The sequence below is a fragment of the Pseudopipra pipra genome, chromosome Z, assembly GCF_036250125.1.
Source record: "Pseudopipra pipra isolate bDixPip1 chromosome Z, bDixPip1.hap1, whole genome shotgun sequence".
Lineage (NCBI taxonomy): Eukaryota > Metazoa > Chordata > Aves > Passeriformes > Pipridae > Pseudopipra > Pseudopipra pipra.
The window spans coordinates 71,858,809-71,876,049 of NC_087581.1; the positions used below are offsets into that span (position 1 = coordinate 71,858,809).

The 17,241-nt window shown below is 41.3% G+C and overlaps 1 protein-coding gene across 16 annotated transcripts in view; it reads left to right on the forward strand.

Moving 5' to 3' along the window:
• The window catches only part of SEMA4D (semaphorin 4D), a 95,231-nt gene extending 78,216 nt beyond the window's left edge, over positions 1-17,015 (forward strand). For 9 of the 16 annotated variants that reach the window (XM_064642793.1, XM_064642796.1, XM_064642798.1 and 6 more), the window contains 3 exons: positions 647-819; positions 1,047-1,090; positions 2,004-4,474. In XM_064642793.1, coding sequence (XP_064498863.1) covers positions 647-819; positions 1,047-1,090; positions 2,004-2,920 — 1,134 coding nt within the window. In that variant the 3' untranslated portion in view covers positions 2,921-4,474. Of the gene's footprint in view, positions 1-646; positions 820-1,046; positions 1,091-2,003; positions 4,475-4,814; positions 5,022-5,971; positions 6,721-6,765; positions 6,791-8,857; positions 13,063-15,114; positions 15,325-15,984; positions 16,083-16,621 lie in introns of those variants that run through there. The other 7 variants (XM_064642802.1, XM_064642804.1, XM_064642803.1 and 4 more) reach the window with 7 other exon arrangements.
• Positions 17,016-17,241: the final 226 nt, after the last annotated feature.

Genomic DNA, 17,241 nt, shown 5'->3' on the forward strand with positions numbered 1-17,241 from the left:
TCTTTTCCTGTTGTGTCAGAGTGACACTTGTTTGGGATCCCAACAGCAATGGTTCAACAGGTGATATGAAAATATTCCCCTTTTCCTTGGTGTCTTGCCAGTGCTGTTCTCCTTTGAATACTGCCAGTGTTCCTCCTTGAAAAGCGTAAAGCTGATGCTGATGTGGCTGCAGAGGCCTGGCTGGTTGATGGAGCTGAAGGCAGTAGGGCTGCTTTGGGTTAACAGGAGCAGGTCCTACAAAGAGCCTGGTTAGGCTTTCATGTGCCTGCTGGAGGCTAGTCATCCTCACAGTCTTGCCTTGCCTCATAGAAGGATTCTTGGAGCATTCATATTTCTGGAAAAACTGTGTGATAAAGCCATGGTTAGACATGGTTATTTTCCATTGTCACAAACTGTATCTGTTTCAGGTTTTTGTTGTCTTTTTTGCACTTTCGGCATTGCTGCAATATTTTCAGTTTAAGTTTCTAGAGATAAAAGCTAATCAACAGCTTATTCCCCTCATGCACCAGTTTTTACAAACATGGCTGAATGCATGCAACTCTTTAATGATACTTAAAGCATGTAATGAGTTTTTGGCTTTGAGGAAGTGATCAACTGTGATTTCTTTCTGATTTTTTTTATTTTTTTTTACTTTGTTTTTCTTTAGGGCGGAAAATACCTCTTTGCTGGCTCAAATTCTGGTGTGGTTCAGTCCCCAGTGGCGTTCTGTGACAAGTACACCACTTGTGTTGACTGTGTTCTAGCAAGGGATCCTTACTGTGCTTGGAAACCCCTTGAAGCTTCCTGCATTGATATTTTTAAAGAAGCTGAAATTGGAAGGTAATGGTAGCATTTGATGACCTTGCAGTTACAGTCAGTATTGAATCAGTCTTGTCCCTTACTGATAAGTGGAATTTTGAGAAGCAAATGTTTTCAAATAGAGACTTTTTTCTATCCATTTGTGTCTGCTAGTGCTGTTTAGATAAGATGACTGACTTAGCACAAGGGAATGGGCAGGCTCTAGGAAACAGGATTTGAAGTTTTAATGTTTGGGCTTCCTTTTGCAGGAACTGGATTCAGAACATAGGTGGAGATGCATCTTCTTGTTCTGGTGAGTTAGTCTTTGTAGAGCTCTTTCATATGCCTAGGTGGAGTAGTGAAAGAGTTGTGCTTAGTTCATCTTTGCTTTTGTGATTACCTGAACATGCATTTACATTTTTATAGGTATGAGATTCTGCTTTTGAATATTTGAGCATCTGTACAGCCTGCATGTTGTCTTAAAAATGTCTGTGTTTGTATGCATTTCAGTGTGCAGTGCACAACCCCCTGAAATGAACGGGGGCACCTCAACAGTGACTTGTGAATGAAAGCAATACCAGAAGTACTTCTATTGCAGAGGCCTCTGTCTCTTTGATACAGCATTTGACGTTCTACTGTGAGCCTTGACAAGTGCTTGGTTATTGCTGCTAGATCAGATTAAGTGATTTGGAAAAAAAGCTGATTTTATAGTGAGAGGGGAGGGGGAACTTGGAACACAGTACAGGGCAGCTGAAGTACCTTCCATAGTGCTTTAAGACAAGTAATCACAGGTCCTTTCTTTATAGTGTGTGCTGCTGCCACCAGATCAAGGACATCTTAAAGAGGCAGCAGTGTTACAGGCGATTTGAGCTGCAGTAAACAAAGCTCTTAAGAGTTTAACTTACCCCCAAGTTCAGTATCTTGCCTCAGTGACTCATCTCAAGTGCACGCTCATTTGTGGATCAGCAAGGTCTCATCTTTGTCTAGAAGTGGAGGCTCTCTTAGAGTTTGAGGTGTCCTATCTCTTAGTCTGTCTCAATGTTTTGCGTGCAGCTGTAGCTTGGTGTTTCACTCAGATTCTTGCATGCTGTCATCTTGGTCTCGTGAGGTGAATGCCATAACCTTCACACTTTCTATTAAGACTGTAACACAGTCCTGTGAAGCTGTACAGATTAGAGAAACTGGAATCATTGCTGATACTCTGCACATTTATTTTGATGTTCCAGATAAAGTAAGAGAGAATCCCCTACAGCATACATTCAAGCATGGGAGCACAGCAGAACTCAAGTGTTCTCAAAAGTCCAATCTGGCACAGGTAGTTTGGAAGTTCAAAGATGATGTGCTGAGAGTGGAGAGTCCCAAGTACCGTCTGCTGGAAAAGGCACTGCTTATCTTCAATTTATCAGAAGGAGACAGTGGTGTTTACCAGTGTTTGTCAGAAGAAAAAGTGAAGAATAAGAAATTTTCTCAAGTGCTGGCTAAGCATGTTTTGGAACTGAAAAAAATCCAGCACACCATGGTGGGCCCCACTGCAGCAGCTGCACCAACAGAAGGTAATAGTGATGTGCCAAAAGCGTCAGCTGTGTCAACCGAGGGTTCCACTGCCCACACCTCGACCACTCACATGGTACCAGTAACGACAGCAAGGATAGTGACAAAGCCCATTGGCCCTGTCCTAACAAGTGTAGCCTCCAACACAGAGCTCTTCAATTCAATTCCCGACGCGGTCCCAGAAAAGACGATGTTCCTCAAGTCAAACGACAACTTCTTGTTGATGTTCCTCTTCCTCTTCTTTTTCATTCTGTTTTTGTGCCTGCTCTCCTACAACTGCTACAAGGGGTACCTGCCGGGGCAGTGCCTGAAGTTCCGCTCTGTCATGCTGCTCGGCAAGAAGAAAACGAAGTCGGATTTTTCCGACTGCGAGCAGAGCGTGAAGGAGACGCTGGTGGAGCAGGGCAGTGTGAGCCACCAGAGCGGGGAGCAGCCGAAGCCCGCGCACGACACCGGCTACGAGACCGAGCCCGACTGCGGGAACAGCCAGCTGCAGGCCGGGGACTCGCAGGCGTCCCGGGAGGCCAAGGACAAGCCCTTCGATGTCAAGTGCGAGCTCAAGTTCGCGGACTCGGACGTGGAGGGGGACTGAGGGCCGCAGCCATCCCTTCCCTTTCCGAGGTGGATGCGAGCTGTGGTCCCGCCGTGGCTGTCGGAGCAGGGGCAGCACGGCGGGGTGTGACGGGCTAAGCCATAGCGGGGTTTTCGTGCTTCAGCTGTACAGCAAGCCAGTTTCCATTCAGATCTCAGCAGATTAGAGAAGCGGTGTTCTTGTCTGGAGACCATGGCATCTTGTGTTGTACTGTCCTTTCTTTTTAAAAGTTTTTTTAAATGGCCAGTTTCAGATCACCACTTGTTGTTTATTCCCAATTTTTTCCCCCCACTGAGCGCTTTGCTCCAGTGAAGCTACTTGCTTGTTCTTTGGCCATGTTCTTCCATAGAGTAAAAGGAGCTTTTTAATTCAGTTGGCTTTAAAAAGTACTTCAGTCTACACACGTTTTTAGTTGCCATTAAAAAAAGACCTAGTTTCATTTTAATTCCAAATTGGAAATTGAGTTTAGTTTATCAGATTGGTAAATTATAGACTTTTGTCCAGATTGGGACATTTTTTTCTTTGCTTCTAGTGATTATTTTTAGTTTTATGCTTTGTGTTTTGGCACACTAGATCTCTTTAGTTAGTTAAAGTTAATTTTTTTAACTACTTTTTAAGTATCTTAGATTTTAAGGTACAATGGGGATAGCATTGCCTTGATTTGTGTAAGACTCAGGGATAATCTTGTTTAAAGGTTTTTTTCTTTGCTGCTTTTTAGAAATGTAGGTACAACAATATCAGTACAAAACATGGAGTAAGTGGGGAATGGGGAAGGAGGAAATAAATGCTTTTCTTTTTTGTTTTTTTGTTTTTCCTCCCCCCACCAGCTAGAAAGCTGGACATAGTGATGTTTTATTTTCTATACAAAACTGGATTTTTTTTTTCCTTTAGTTAATGAAACAGTACAGGCAAGCAACTGTCAGTTAGCAGTGACAAGGAAAGAGGTTTCTTGCATTGTGGGAGCAGAACAGGAATCAAGAAGAACTAACTCCAACAATTCGGCTGGTGACTCTCTGAAGTGGACTGTAAGGACTCAGCCTGATGAGAAAACGTTGCCGATTTTTTTTTTCTTCTTCTTTTCAGATTCAGAAATAACTCAGCTTCTTTTTGTGACAAATCTTTGCAGCATCACCCTTTCCGGATGATACCTTCCACTCTCCTATGCAACTGGAGACTGAAACTGGAGCTGCTTAAACAATCAGTCCTTTGAACTGTTTATGTGAATCATGCCTGCTGACGTGAAAGTGTGCATTTGTTCTCAGCCTGGTTCACAGCAGCACTGTTTGTCTGTAAAAGCATTTTGTGTGCAGTAACAGTCCTGAAGAATTGTTCCTCTCACTGCATCTTTCTGTAAATATTGCTAGAAGTAGAATTTGTTTTAACAGTAAACAGCAGAATGCCTGGGCTGCTTTTCTATGTTGAACTTCCATGATTTAGACCATCTTAGTGTAAACAGTTTATATTTTATAAGATTCAGTTTGGTTTTATTTTTCTATTTTTAATTATGTACATATAACAGAATAAATATTAAAATAAATTGTATTATTTATGAAACGTGACACAATGACACTGCTTTCCATTTGGCAAGCACTGATGTTCCTTGTGGTTTCCTTTAAGGGGAAAAGCGAGAACTTTCGTAATTAATTCAAAACAGCCTCTCAACTTCAAATGAGCAGGTTATAACCGGGGGGGGAGGGATTGGAAGGATGGAGGGGAAAAAATGTGGGTGAAGGAGGAAAGTGCTTTTCTCTAGGGGCCAAGGGACATTTCCTCTTACTACCTTTCTAAAATTCATTTGTCTTTTTGCATTATTTCTTCATTGTGTGATGTATTTCTTACAACTTTTTTCCTTAGTACTCTTTTACTTTCTTTTCTGTCCTCTTCTGTCACACAGCCTCATCTCCTATACCTTTCCCTCCTACTGGTACCTCCTTTTTGTCCTGTGTGGGAAGTGATTCACCTCCTTCACCCACCAGTACCCAGCCTGATGTTTGGTCTAGCACAGACCCCATAAAGGTCATGTTGTTGCCACCTTTCCTAAGTGACCAGACACAGCATGTTAGTGTCCGGGGACCTTTCCACCTCTTCTGCCAAGCCACAGGTAAGCTGGAGGAGCCCTGTATGAGCCATCCTGGTCTGCATTAAAGGCTTAGCTATGTCACCATGTACTGTGTAAGTTTTACTTTTCTGATGCTGGGGGGACGGGGGGCTGTTGGAGGGGCAAAGGGGAGAGAAGAGAGAGACAGTTTCAGGGTGCCACTTCCTGATTTTATTAGGCTAGAGTAATGTTTAGCAGGTAGATATTTTCGTTGTCAGCATGTATGCAATTTAAAAAACACACTTGTATTGGATTTGAATTTGGCGTGTTTTCTGGGCCAGGTCAGTTGTTCTTTTTTCATCTTATTTTAAATGATGAGGGACTTACAGTAACAACAAATTCCATTTTATGGTGGATGTATTATCTGAGGTGTACAGGAGAAGGAAAAAGCTGTTTTCTCCATAGCAATTCACTTACTTTCCAGCTTTTGTTTGGATTGTTACGAATTATAGTTTGTGATTGCTGGTTTAAGCTAAGTGTGATTTAATGGATCTGAACAGGTCCTTGGATGTAACCTTGTTCCTTAAAATAAGACATTACATAGATGGAGGAATTCTAAAAACTAGCATGGGTTCACATTGGTCTCAGTGTGAGTATTATCTGGAGTCAGATCAAAATGCATAAATTCTTATTAGTGTAGATCCTAACAAAGGCATTGTTTTTATTTCCGTGGCTAAAAAGAGCAAGGGTGGGATGAAGGTTCTTTCATAGAATGGAATAATTTAGATTGAAAAAAGGCCTTTCAGCAATAATTTGTTCACTTTTTCTATAGACAGTTCAGAAACTTCATTGTGCAACATGAAAAACACTATAATAGCATAAATAGCACAAAAGATTTAAACAGACATGGAATTTATTTTAAAATTTCTTTTTCTTTCATCCAGCTGTGCCTTTTTTAAAATGATGCTCATGCTACTTTTGAAAATTGTGATTAATTGTATTTGCCTTGGCAGTGAAGGAAGGAGCAGTGTCCTAAAGTCAGCCTGTGGAATTCACTCCTCAGGAGGTGTAGGGGTGCATATTGGAAGAAAGTGTCACAGCCACCTGACATCCAAGAGGTGCAGTGATGGCACAGGCAGGGCCAAGATGCCCCAGCTGTCAAAGAGCTTCTTATTCATCTCAGGAAGCAGTGAAAGACCCAACTTTGCGTTACAGATGAGGGATTTACTCCCTTTGGGAAACAAGCAATTGGCTGATACCAGTTCATACCCAGAATTACAGCTGTAGTCTGTTGATTTAAAAAAAACCACCACCCCCCCAACCCAACAAATGCAAACCATCATACTGAACTGACACAGATGTTTTGCATCTTTCTGGGTTCTGCATGTGAGGGTGTATACATTTATCCTGAGGGGGGGGTGACTAAGCAAGTGCTTTTGCTAGGAAAGTCTCTGCTTGGATTTATTCACATTTCTTCAGTGTCAGTTGATATTTCTTTATATAAACATTGCTATTATTATTATTATTGCTATTATTTCCCTTGGCTGTGAATATAAGGAGAAATGTGTCTACAAGGAGCATAAAGGTTAAGTGAGACTGGCAGAGAGTTAAATGTTGTGCCTGGTTGTCTGCATAAAGGATATGGTATCAAGCCAGTGTATGATGCAAATATATATGCAAAAAAAAAAATATATCACATCATCCAGTCAAAAACCTCAAGCTTATTTTGACTTGAGTTTCTAATGTTATTTTATGAGAACTGGCGAATCTCTTCCTTTTTTTTTAATTGTAAATGTCTTGTTTCAAGCTGTCTGGAAACTCAGCAGGAGTTGGTGAGTTCTTTTGCTCATCTCTTACTCATCCCACATGTTTTAACCTGAAAGCTTGCCTAGGGGTAGCACTCTACAACCTTGTAACTGTCTGATTTCAGCAAGGTGAAGCTGAAGTGGATAAAGCACCAACAGCCACTTGTGACATACTGTTATTTTTTTTTTTCCTGAAAAAAAACTAGTTTGTCAAGAATGGGGTACTCCTGCCCCACCTGAAGAGGAAGGAATAAATCTGCCTGCTCAGCTTTTCTCCCAGTTCCTTTCTCCCTGCTGCCCTGAAGAGTCCCACATTTCTCCAGAGACCTGTTTGCACATGGGCAAACATCAGGCTTCCTGTGTACTTTCTCTACTAGAATTTTCTCTCCCATTGCAGAATTTTTTAAGCCCTTTACAGACATTTTAGGCAAACTTCAAATAAATTGAATGAAATACTACACCATCTGGTTCAGGGGGGACAGACAGCTGATGGTGTATGCACCTGCTTTATAAATTTCTCTGTTGAAATTTGGTACAGTAGAAACAGGCTTTTCCCAGCAGTTTTGGTTCTGCTTGGAGATGCTTTACTGACACCTCCTCTGGTATTAGAGTAGTATATCCATGTTTGTAACTTCCCAGACAAGTGATCGTGCTGAGCAACAATTAAAATGCTTATTTTACAGTAAGACACACTGCAAAACACCATTCTTTGTGTGTACTTCTGCCCTGTAGATTCAGACTCGCTGTGTCCGTGGTGTCACATCTCCCTTTAGTTCGTCTGCAGCTGGAGGTTTTACATAATGGATTATTGTCAGCCTTGGTAAAATAACCCCAGGAGTGTGAACAATAAAAGTTCTGTGAACTTGGCTATATACTCTAAAGCAGTTGCTACTTCATGGAGCTGCTGAGATGGGTATGTGGTAACATCCACACGCAGTGCCTGTCCCCTGTGGTTATGCTCTTCTAAAGGGAGTGCCAGAGAGCTTCCCATCCGTGGAGGAAAAGATCTGTAACTTCCAAGAATCAAGAGTTGTGAGTGGTTCAATAGAGATTTCTCTCTCTCTCTTGCTTTGGTGAACCCTCAAGTTGTGCTGAGAGGCATGCAGAAGGGTGGAGAAAATACAAACTGCAGTGCACTGCACTTCACTGCTGCAAGACTCGAGGTGCCTGCAGAGTGAGTCTGAAAGGGACCCTGCCCCGGGCTGTGTGCTGGTGTCATCACAGGGCTCAGCAGAAGGGCTCAAAAGCCCCTGTACCCCTTGGTGTGCCTGATGGGTTTTTTTCCTGGGAGGAGGAGCTTGTCTGTCAGAGGCTGACTGACACACATAAATAAGTCATAAGTCATGCGTGGGTTTTTTTTTGGCATCCTTTACAGGGTTGCATTATCCATGGAGCCCTGGGGTGATGTGGTCTGGTTGGGAGCTCAGTCAGGAGAGGTGTGGAGGAGTGCAGCACCCAGAGCGGGATGAGCCTGTGTAGGAATGTGCTTCGTGTGAGATAAAATGTTAGTGTAGTGTTACCAACCACAGCACTTAAATCACAGTGTCACAGTGTGCATCTTAAAATGGACTTTACCAGGGTTGTTACTTTTTTACTCTTACAAGAACACAAATACCAAAGAGCAGTTTGCCGTGAGCATACACTTGTGGTTCATAACCAGTTGCATTTGGTGTCTCTTAATGTGAATTATGGCTGTGGAGGGATACGAAGCGAGGTTTTTGAAACCTGAAAATGTTTTAATTAGTAGCCTAGAAAAGGTAAGCTCTGCACCTCTCAAGGCAATTCAATCCACGGCACAAATATTTTAAAACTTTATAAAATCTTTTTAAATTTTTATGCAGTGTATTTTGAGATTTACACAGTGATGCTTTCCTGAAGCAGTGCTCTTGACATAAATCTGCATGCTTGCTTAGTAATCCACGTTCAGTTTGTCCTCATGGGAATGCTGAATTTGCACCTTGTTAAACAATGCCATATCCCACTTTTGTGAATTAGCTTCTCGGGTGTTTTGTCTCGTGCTGTGTGCCTGTGACTCAGTTTCAGTGTCTCTGGCTACAATAATCTCACAGTTGCCCTTTCTTTGAAATTTTGTAGTTTTGTTCCAATTCTTTCAACTGACTAAACATCACATAAAGGCATCTTGGTACCATAAAACCATTCCTTAGTGCAGGTCTCTGATATGACACCTGTTTTTCATCACTTGAGATGCGTCTAGAAGGTAAGTTGAAAAATTAAAATTGTTCCTTTGATAGAAAAGGACATGGAAGTCTTAAGGTTATAAAATCGAGTAAATGTCACAGACCAATTTTGCATAAAACTCAATAGATATTAGAGGTATCCTTGTTACTGTAGATTTCAGTATGTTAGGGCTGTAATTATTTTACTGGAATGCTGGCACTTCTCTTTTTACAGGCATAAGGGCTTGCTGAGACCCTCTTACATCTAACTCTGCATGCAAACCCAGCAGCATTAAACACCTTTGTAAGTGCTGATGTTACCTGGGTTCTGTTGGCTTCCTTCATAGTGACTTCTGTAAGGAAATTGAAAATTTATTTTACGAGGACTGTGATATGGGTGGTGCATTCTTAAATTCTGGCATTAAGAGCAGATTTTGAAACACTTCTGTAGGAATTCCCTTCACTGTGCAGTTTCATATGTAAATGCTGTGGTCAAGCTAAGAAATACATGGAAGGGTGTGTAAAAAGAATACGTTTTCCTTTTTTTTTTTAAACTATATTAATTTTCTTGTAAGGAGTAGAGTAAGTTCAGTGTAAACATAATTAAGCATAAGGTGCGTCAAGGTAAAAAAGGGGAGAGCAAAGAAAAGAATTAGAACCAAAAATGTCTTACTCATTTTTTTCCTCAGAAGATTTTTCTTATTCTTTCTTCTGCTCAACAGAGTCTTACCTTGCACAGGTGAGATGCAGCTGGCTGCATTCATACAGGTTTTTCCTGTACAGTGAATAAAATGGTGCAGTTGGGAAAGCTCTTCTTGTGTGGCTTTTTGGTAATTTACAAATGCTTAAAACACTAAAGAAAAGACACCAAAAAAAAAAAACATCTTTCTCCCCATGGGGGAATCAGTCCAGTAAGGACTGGTAGTTTGTTCTTGGTGGCCTGCATGTGGTTATTACTGTTGTAATGTGCTTAAAGCATTTGAAGCTGCAGGTGTGTCCCATACACATCAGTAGGTGTGTAAAATCCTATCTGCTGCATCACACCTCAGCAGAGGGCTTGGCTAAACTGAGCCCATGGCAAGGTTTTCAGAGCTGCTCACTGGTACCAGGGCAGAGTTTGAAGAAGCCCATCCTTTTGCAGCATTCTCCACCTGAGTTTGATACCCACGTGATTATGGGAAGGCTCCAAGGGCACAGGAAAGAAAAGTTTTGCAGAATCCGTGTCAGCTTTTGTAGCATGACTAGGTAGGTGTAAAAGGAGAGGTTTGCTTCACACTGGGGTCTTTGAGGCGCAAATGTAACTTGTAAATGCCTTTGGGATGTCTTCTCTTGGGAGAGAAAGGGATTCAGTTTGGTTCTTACTTCTCTGTACCATTTGCTTATAAGGGTTTGCTTGACCTCCCAGCTTAGCCTTTCTCCTTTTGCAATTCACAATAAGGATTTCTACTCTTTTTCTCATTGCTAATGCAAAATTCTTGCTTCAGTAATGCCCCAGCTTGGAGCAGTACACTGGTATTAACTACAGCCTGGCCACGATTGAGCAGCTGTAATTCCCAGTCCTGCCAGGTGAGATGTGGTTGGGACAGGTATTGGAATCTCTGGAGCACAACCAAAACTTTACACTATTTTCCTCAGCAGATCTTGTTACCCCCACCAGCCTGGATTGCAAACTGACTACCTGTACAGTTATTTTTCTTCCCTGTGAGAGCTACAGCCTGTAGACTTGTGATTATTAATCCATTGGTGTGATGGCTGATTAACTGGGTACTAATTTGGAACAAAGTTTTCATGTCTTTTTAATAATTTCAGCAGAAACTGTTGCCAGAGCTGCTTCAGTTTGTGTTACTTGCACTGTCCCCTCAGTGGAGATGAAAATCTCATTTCCATCTCTTCCAGTCATCTTCCTGATAGATCCACCTGGCAAACAAAGAAGCAAAAGCAGTGGTTTGTGTTCTCTGGAGAACAAAAGTGATTTTTGGAGAGCACGTTACTCCCCTTAAAACACATTCTCCAGTTTTCTTATTACTAAATTCAGCATAGTATCCTTGTTAGCTGATAGCACACCTTGTGCTGTGGGTCATGCATTCTTCAGTACCAAGCATTTGGTGTTGGAAGCAACATTCTTCTGGCATTTCAGGTCTATTTTCCTTGACTTTTTAAAGCGATTCCTTTTTTCCTGTCAGGGCTTGCTTGGCCTTCTGGAATGCACTGCCCCTACTTCAACAAACAAAAACAACCACCAAAAATCCAAAACTACGAAAAAAACCCGCTCCAGTTGCAGAATGTGTAGGCTGTGTAACTTGCACACTATTTTCAGAAAACTGCAGAGATGCTTGTCTCAGTTTAGAAGTTCTTTCCCCTGTTTTCCAATCAGTTACTCTCTGATGGCTTCATTTACTACTGATTTATTATTCTAGGATCTTACCAGCAGCCATGACTCAGACTCCTAAAGATCAAGACACTCTTAACCAGCCTTAAATCTGTCATTCACATAGGGGGTAGTGCTGGTTTTAGTGCTCCATATTAATGATTGACCAACCTTTTCCTGGGCTAACTTTGATCTCCAATTCAAAATAACCTTCCTGCATCCAGGTGATACTGCCTTTTTACAACTTAATCTGTGCTCCAGGTGAGAGCTTCCTATATGACCTTGATTTTCAGGAATCTGTGATGTTTGCTTCAGCAGCATTCAGCAAAGCCACAAGCTAGATAGCAAGCATTAAATCCACATGCCACTTTTTTTTTTTTTTTTTAATCTGCTGCACATGGAAGTGGTTTTGGTTTGTGCTGGGTTTTAGAGGGGAGGCTTTTCTCCTAAACTTCCCATCACTCTGGATAGCCTCTGGTAGCAATTCTGTTTAGATTATAGGGATTTGTATAAAAGACTTTTCGTTACCCTGATGGAATTTCTCTGTGGGATACCTGTGGGTTATCTTCCCTGGATTTCAATTTGCTGTCAACTTGGGATAAATTAGGTTAGCTGTTGAAAGCTTTAAGAGGTTTAGGCTTGCTGGCAGCTCCTGCTTTGTTTTACCAACTCCCCTCTCTCTATCTTGGGAGTGTTTTTCTGAATATAGGGAAGCCTTGCTCTAGTGCCACCCTTCAAGAACCATCTTAAAATCCAGGTAGAACATGTGGTAAGCCAGCAGCAGTGGGGTGGCACTGCTCAGGGTCTCACTGTACAGCTTGACTGGGCTGCTTTGGAGATGCCTGCACAGCTCTGCACATCGCAGGGTTTGGCACAAGGGGCGAGTGTGGCCAGTGCTCCCTCCCCCAGCTCTGCTTACTCATTTAAAAGGAGGAGATTATGGATTATCTCCAAGCTGTCTTGAAAGCCCTGTGTCTGTTAGGATGTGATGTGTATATAGCAAATGTTTAATTTGGTCCAGTTTAGGAGGGCACATCCCCACGCTGCTCTGGATCTGCAGCTGTATCCTTCAATTCTTTAAACCTGGTTTTATTTACCTATTTGTTTTACCCTTAGGTCAAATTTACACCAGTAGCTCAGCAAACACAGACTATGGGAGAAGCTTACAAGCAGCTGCAGTGGTTTAAGTTTTTATGGTGTGACTGCCTACATTTTTTTTTCTCGTGGAAAATACAGAGGAAAAATCATCTGGGCATTAAATACATGGTTTGTTCAACCCAGCCTGACTTGACATAGACCAGAGAACCCCTTCTGCCAGCAGAAACTTAACCTGGACAATTCCTGGGCTGTTCCTGTCTGGGTAGTGCCATTTCATTCAAACTACTGAAAGCTGATGTATAGAAAATGAGATCTGTATGGGAAAGAAGCAAACACTTTCACAGACACTGCAAACTGTGAAGGGCTTATGCAAAGGAAAGGGGTAGTTCAGACAATGCAGCAAGGCTTTTTGCATTTTTTATGTTAATTTCCCATCTAAAATCAAGGCAGTGAAGTTGATTTTACTTAATCACATTTTATTATTATAATTTATTGAGGCAATGTTTTCCAAGTTAACTCTTTGAAGTATCTTTCATGGTTGCTTAGACATAGCTAGTTACATATCTAGACTGTTGTGCCGTTTAATTCTCTGCTTATTATGATCTAATAAGTTTACTTTTTTTAATCTTTCAAGCATTCTTAAAGTGGATGGCAAAGTAAGTAGATCAGATGTGTCAGAAGCTCGTATTTTAAAGTTTGCATTAGACGTGTAATTAATTTGTGTTATAGCAACAGTAGAAAACGCAGATTATATGTTCATATTATTTTCCTTCGCTTTCAAAAAAATAATTCTCTAACCATTACATTCGAGTCTGAATTAATTTCACCACAGAGCTGTAGAAAACTTGCATTTAACAGATGTGATGGAAAGCTCCTGCAGATGACACTGTTCCAGCGTATTTTTCCTGTTGTTCCATCCTGAAAATGAAATCAGAGTGGAGAAGGTAACTGGGTAAAATTGCCAGGTTGCAGCTTCCTAAGGAGCCAACACAGCTTTAACCATCACAGCTTGAAAAATTTCTTGTTTAGGGAAATCATTGGGCTTTAGTCTTCTGGTGAAATGTGGATCTAAGCTGAACTTTTTGCAGTTTTTCAGCACAACTCTGATCTTTAGCACCATAAAGTAGAGCAGGTTCTCTGATGGGAATAGTACATTTGAAGTAATTTTAGGGACCTGTCCTGCACTGAACGTGCCACTTCCTTGCATGTCCCTAAAATGGTGCTTCAGGATTTCTGTCTTTCTGCTGTGCTTGTACTGACTGTTCCTCCTATTTGTCCAAATTCCAACTTCAGCATTAGTTTACTGGAATAATTTGTCCCTGGTTTCAGACATCCCATGATTCTAGCGAGATGTAACCTGTCTGCTGTTAACTGCAGAGTAAATACAATCATCCACAAAACACCTTTAAAAAAAAAAAAAAAAAAAAGAGTATGTGCTGGACTATTCCGTGATTTTCAATCCAGCATGTTTGCTCTCTCCACTTTGTTAGAGCTGTTGCCAAGTCCTTGGGACTGTGCCACTTCCCTCGGAGAAACTCTGCAATGCCTTAATTAGATTACGTTCTCTCTCATTCACCCTTGCTCCTAATTTGTGTGTGTATCTGTGGCAGATTTGGAAATAAAACTAGTAAGAGTTTAACATGACACACAGAGGAAGTGTACAGATGTAAAAACTGTCCTTTTTTTTTTTTTTTGTCTGCCTGCATGATTATCTAAAACTAATCGTAGATTTTTCCAGGGAACAAAATACCACATCGATTTCCAATTTGAAGTGCTCATGAAGCTGAGTTCTGTAGTAGATTACTCCTTCTGTCAGGACATATTTGGAAAAATAGCTTATCTTCTTTCTACCCCAAATTTCTCTTTATGTCCTCTCTTGCTAAGACTAGTCTGGATCGTAGGCCCAGAGGGAGAAATAGGCATGTTTTAAACGTCAGAATTACTGCAAAGTTCTTAGTTTGGCCCAGATATCTGTATTTTAAATGAAAAGGCTCTGATGTGCCAGGTACACTTCAGCCAACCTTGCTAATTTTATGGGAACAGCTGTTCTGTCCTTCAGGCTACTGTCAATCTCTGATTTACTCAAACGTTGTCCTTGCAGGTTAAGACAAATAATAGCAACAAAGCTAAAAAATGAGATTGTTCTTTGTTGTTAATCCAAGCTTCTTTCAAGCTGTGTCTTGCTTAAGTGACTGCTGGTTCCATGCTTTTTTCCAGTTGTGTCTCTTTCATCACTAGTTCCAGCATCCTTGACACACTGAGCTCTTGAACGCTTTCCTCTCCTGGCCTTGTTTTCACATTCTGTGAGGTGTGTCTCAGATGGTTTCAGCTTCCTACCAGAAGCCTGATCAGCAGTAGGTGATGTGTCCTGGCCCTCCAGGAAGTCATACAGGCAGATAGTGCTGATGTTCACAATCTGCTCCACCATCTTAGTGGGCTGAGTTCCCCCTTTGGAGAATCCACACAGAATTCCTCAGTACATATGAACTCACTTGCAGCTTCGGCTTTGAACCTGTAAGTTACCAGTGCTAGCTCATTTTTATCCCAGGTTTTTGATACCCAGAATTTCAGTTGAAGAAACCTAAGAAACATTACAATCAACCATCTATGCTTATTTAAGCCTAATCTTGAGGTAGCAGGCTTTTGTTATCTCTTCAAAGACTCATCTGCTGTTTTCTTACAGAATAAGCTGACTGACGTTTTTACAGGTCCGGAAGGTTCCTATTTTGTCTGGAAGAAGAACGGACAAACGATGAAGGCGTGCATCATGGAGCAGTCTCACGTGCTGCTTGATGGCAGAGTGCATGTTCTGAGCTGGGTGAAAGATTCAGTGTCAGAAAACACGGAGTACACGTGTTCATTCATCTCAAAAGTTGGGAATGCGACATCGGAAGTGCTCATCACCATGGAAGATAAAGGTAGGCTTCTTTCCAACGTATGCCGGGTTTGGCCTGAGCTTGGTGTGAGCAGACTTCTGTAATGCTTACCCATAAAACGTGCATATCTGAAGATAACTCTTGCCTGCTGTATTGTTACCCACTTTGGTAGTACATGAAAAGGTTTTAGAGCCATAAAAACTCCTCCTTCCACCCCCTCCCCACAAAGGACTAACCTGTAAATTAGCAGTTATGATCTAGATATTAAACCAAAACCTGCTAAACTAATGACATTGAAAGTTAGATGAGTACTAGAGAGTTACAAATAGATACTCTGCTGGAACTCTACATGGTGAAGTACAAAACTTATTTCATAAGGACTTAAGGAAGTCAGACGGTAAAGAGAAACCTCCGATATCCAGGATTTTTAAAAAATCAGATTTGTAAACCACCTGTAGTTGGGTGAGGTCAGTCCTCACTGCTCTATTTGGACACACACTAAGCAGGAGGGCAATTAGCTAACTTCAGCAACTGTGCAAGATTTTTGGGTATCCAAACTGCCTGCTGCACCTAGCTCTTGAGAACTTATCCAGGGCTGGAGAAGTTCTGAATAATCTTTTTAAAAAGACAGCAGGAGTGTGGATTTTATTAGCAAGGTGAAGGAAGACATGGCTCTGTAATCATCCCATGTACAATTCTCAGACAGTGCTGGTCAGGATGCATGGACCAAAGAATTTGATACCTGGAGAAGTGCAATCAGTGAACATGCCACGATGATGCAAAACTGGAGGAAAACATGGGTAAGAATTTTTGGAAAAGGTATCCCCTACAGTGCTTTCTACATGAGGCACAGCAGTCCCAATTTTATAAACTGCCTCTCACACTTCTGCAGCTGAATGTATTGATATAACAAAATGATTAGTGTTCCTGTACATGTCATCATTGTGACCCTCTGTGCAGTAAAACCTGCTCTGTGAAATTCCCTGCAGTTATGTCAGCTTGTTCTTTCAGTCCACTAACCAAGTGCTCATCAGTCAGTAGTTCTCTTCCTGCCCAAAACAGTAAATCTGTGTATACTGAGTATAGTAGATTAATTTCAGCACATCTGTGGACTAATTGGATTGCAGAGACTACTGGACTTCATAAATGGTACTGTCCATTTAAAGGAAAATAGCCCATATCCAGCTATTAACTTTTTTTTTTTTTCCCAACAGTTAAAACAAAGATTACTTTTGAAAACTTTGGATATGACATGTGGAACAATTAGCATAGGCAGCCTTTAAGCTCCATTTTAATTTTTAAAGCAATATTAACATATCATTCTGAAATTTTTCTTCAGGAGACCTGCAACAAGAAAAACAGCCTCTAATGGACAAAGGCATGAACAGGCTAGAAGGAGAAACGTATGCAAGTTAAGAGTACCTGGTACTCTTATTATTACAGCATTTGGAGATGTCTTTGCAGGTGTTAGTGCTGGCATTAAAACTGATATTCAAGAGAATCAACTCAGCGTGAAGTGGAAGGGGATATTCTTACTGCACCAAAGTAACAAAGTTAGTTACATGCTGCAGGAAAGGCCACCCATCCCATGCTGGAACTATCTCTGGTTTTCGATGCCAGCTATTCCAGCTTAATGAAAGACAAAAGTAGTCTCACTAAGACTGGTGCTGCTCAAACAATATATGATGTGCATCTTCTGCTTTGTGTTCATTAAACAAGCCAGTTAATTTTGACCTTGAGTATCTTGGCATATGACTTAGGAATTTAAGATGTGGATCACATTTATTTAAAGGCATTTCAACTTGTACACTTATTTCCTTCTGTTTCCCCTCACTCTCTGTTGCCAGGGTTTTGAAGAGCATTCCTTTCTGGGGTCAGCAGCTTGGATCTGTTCACGTGCATTTCCTTGGGTAGCTGTGCTGGCTTTGGCTGGGGTAGAGTTAATTTTCTTCAGAGTCT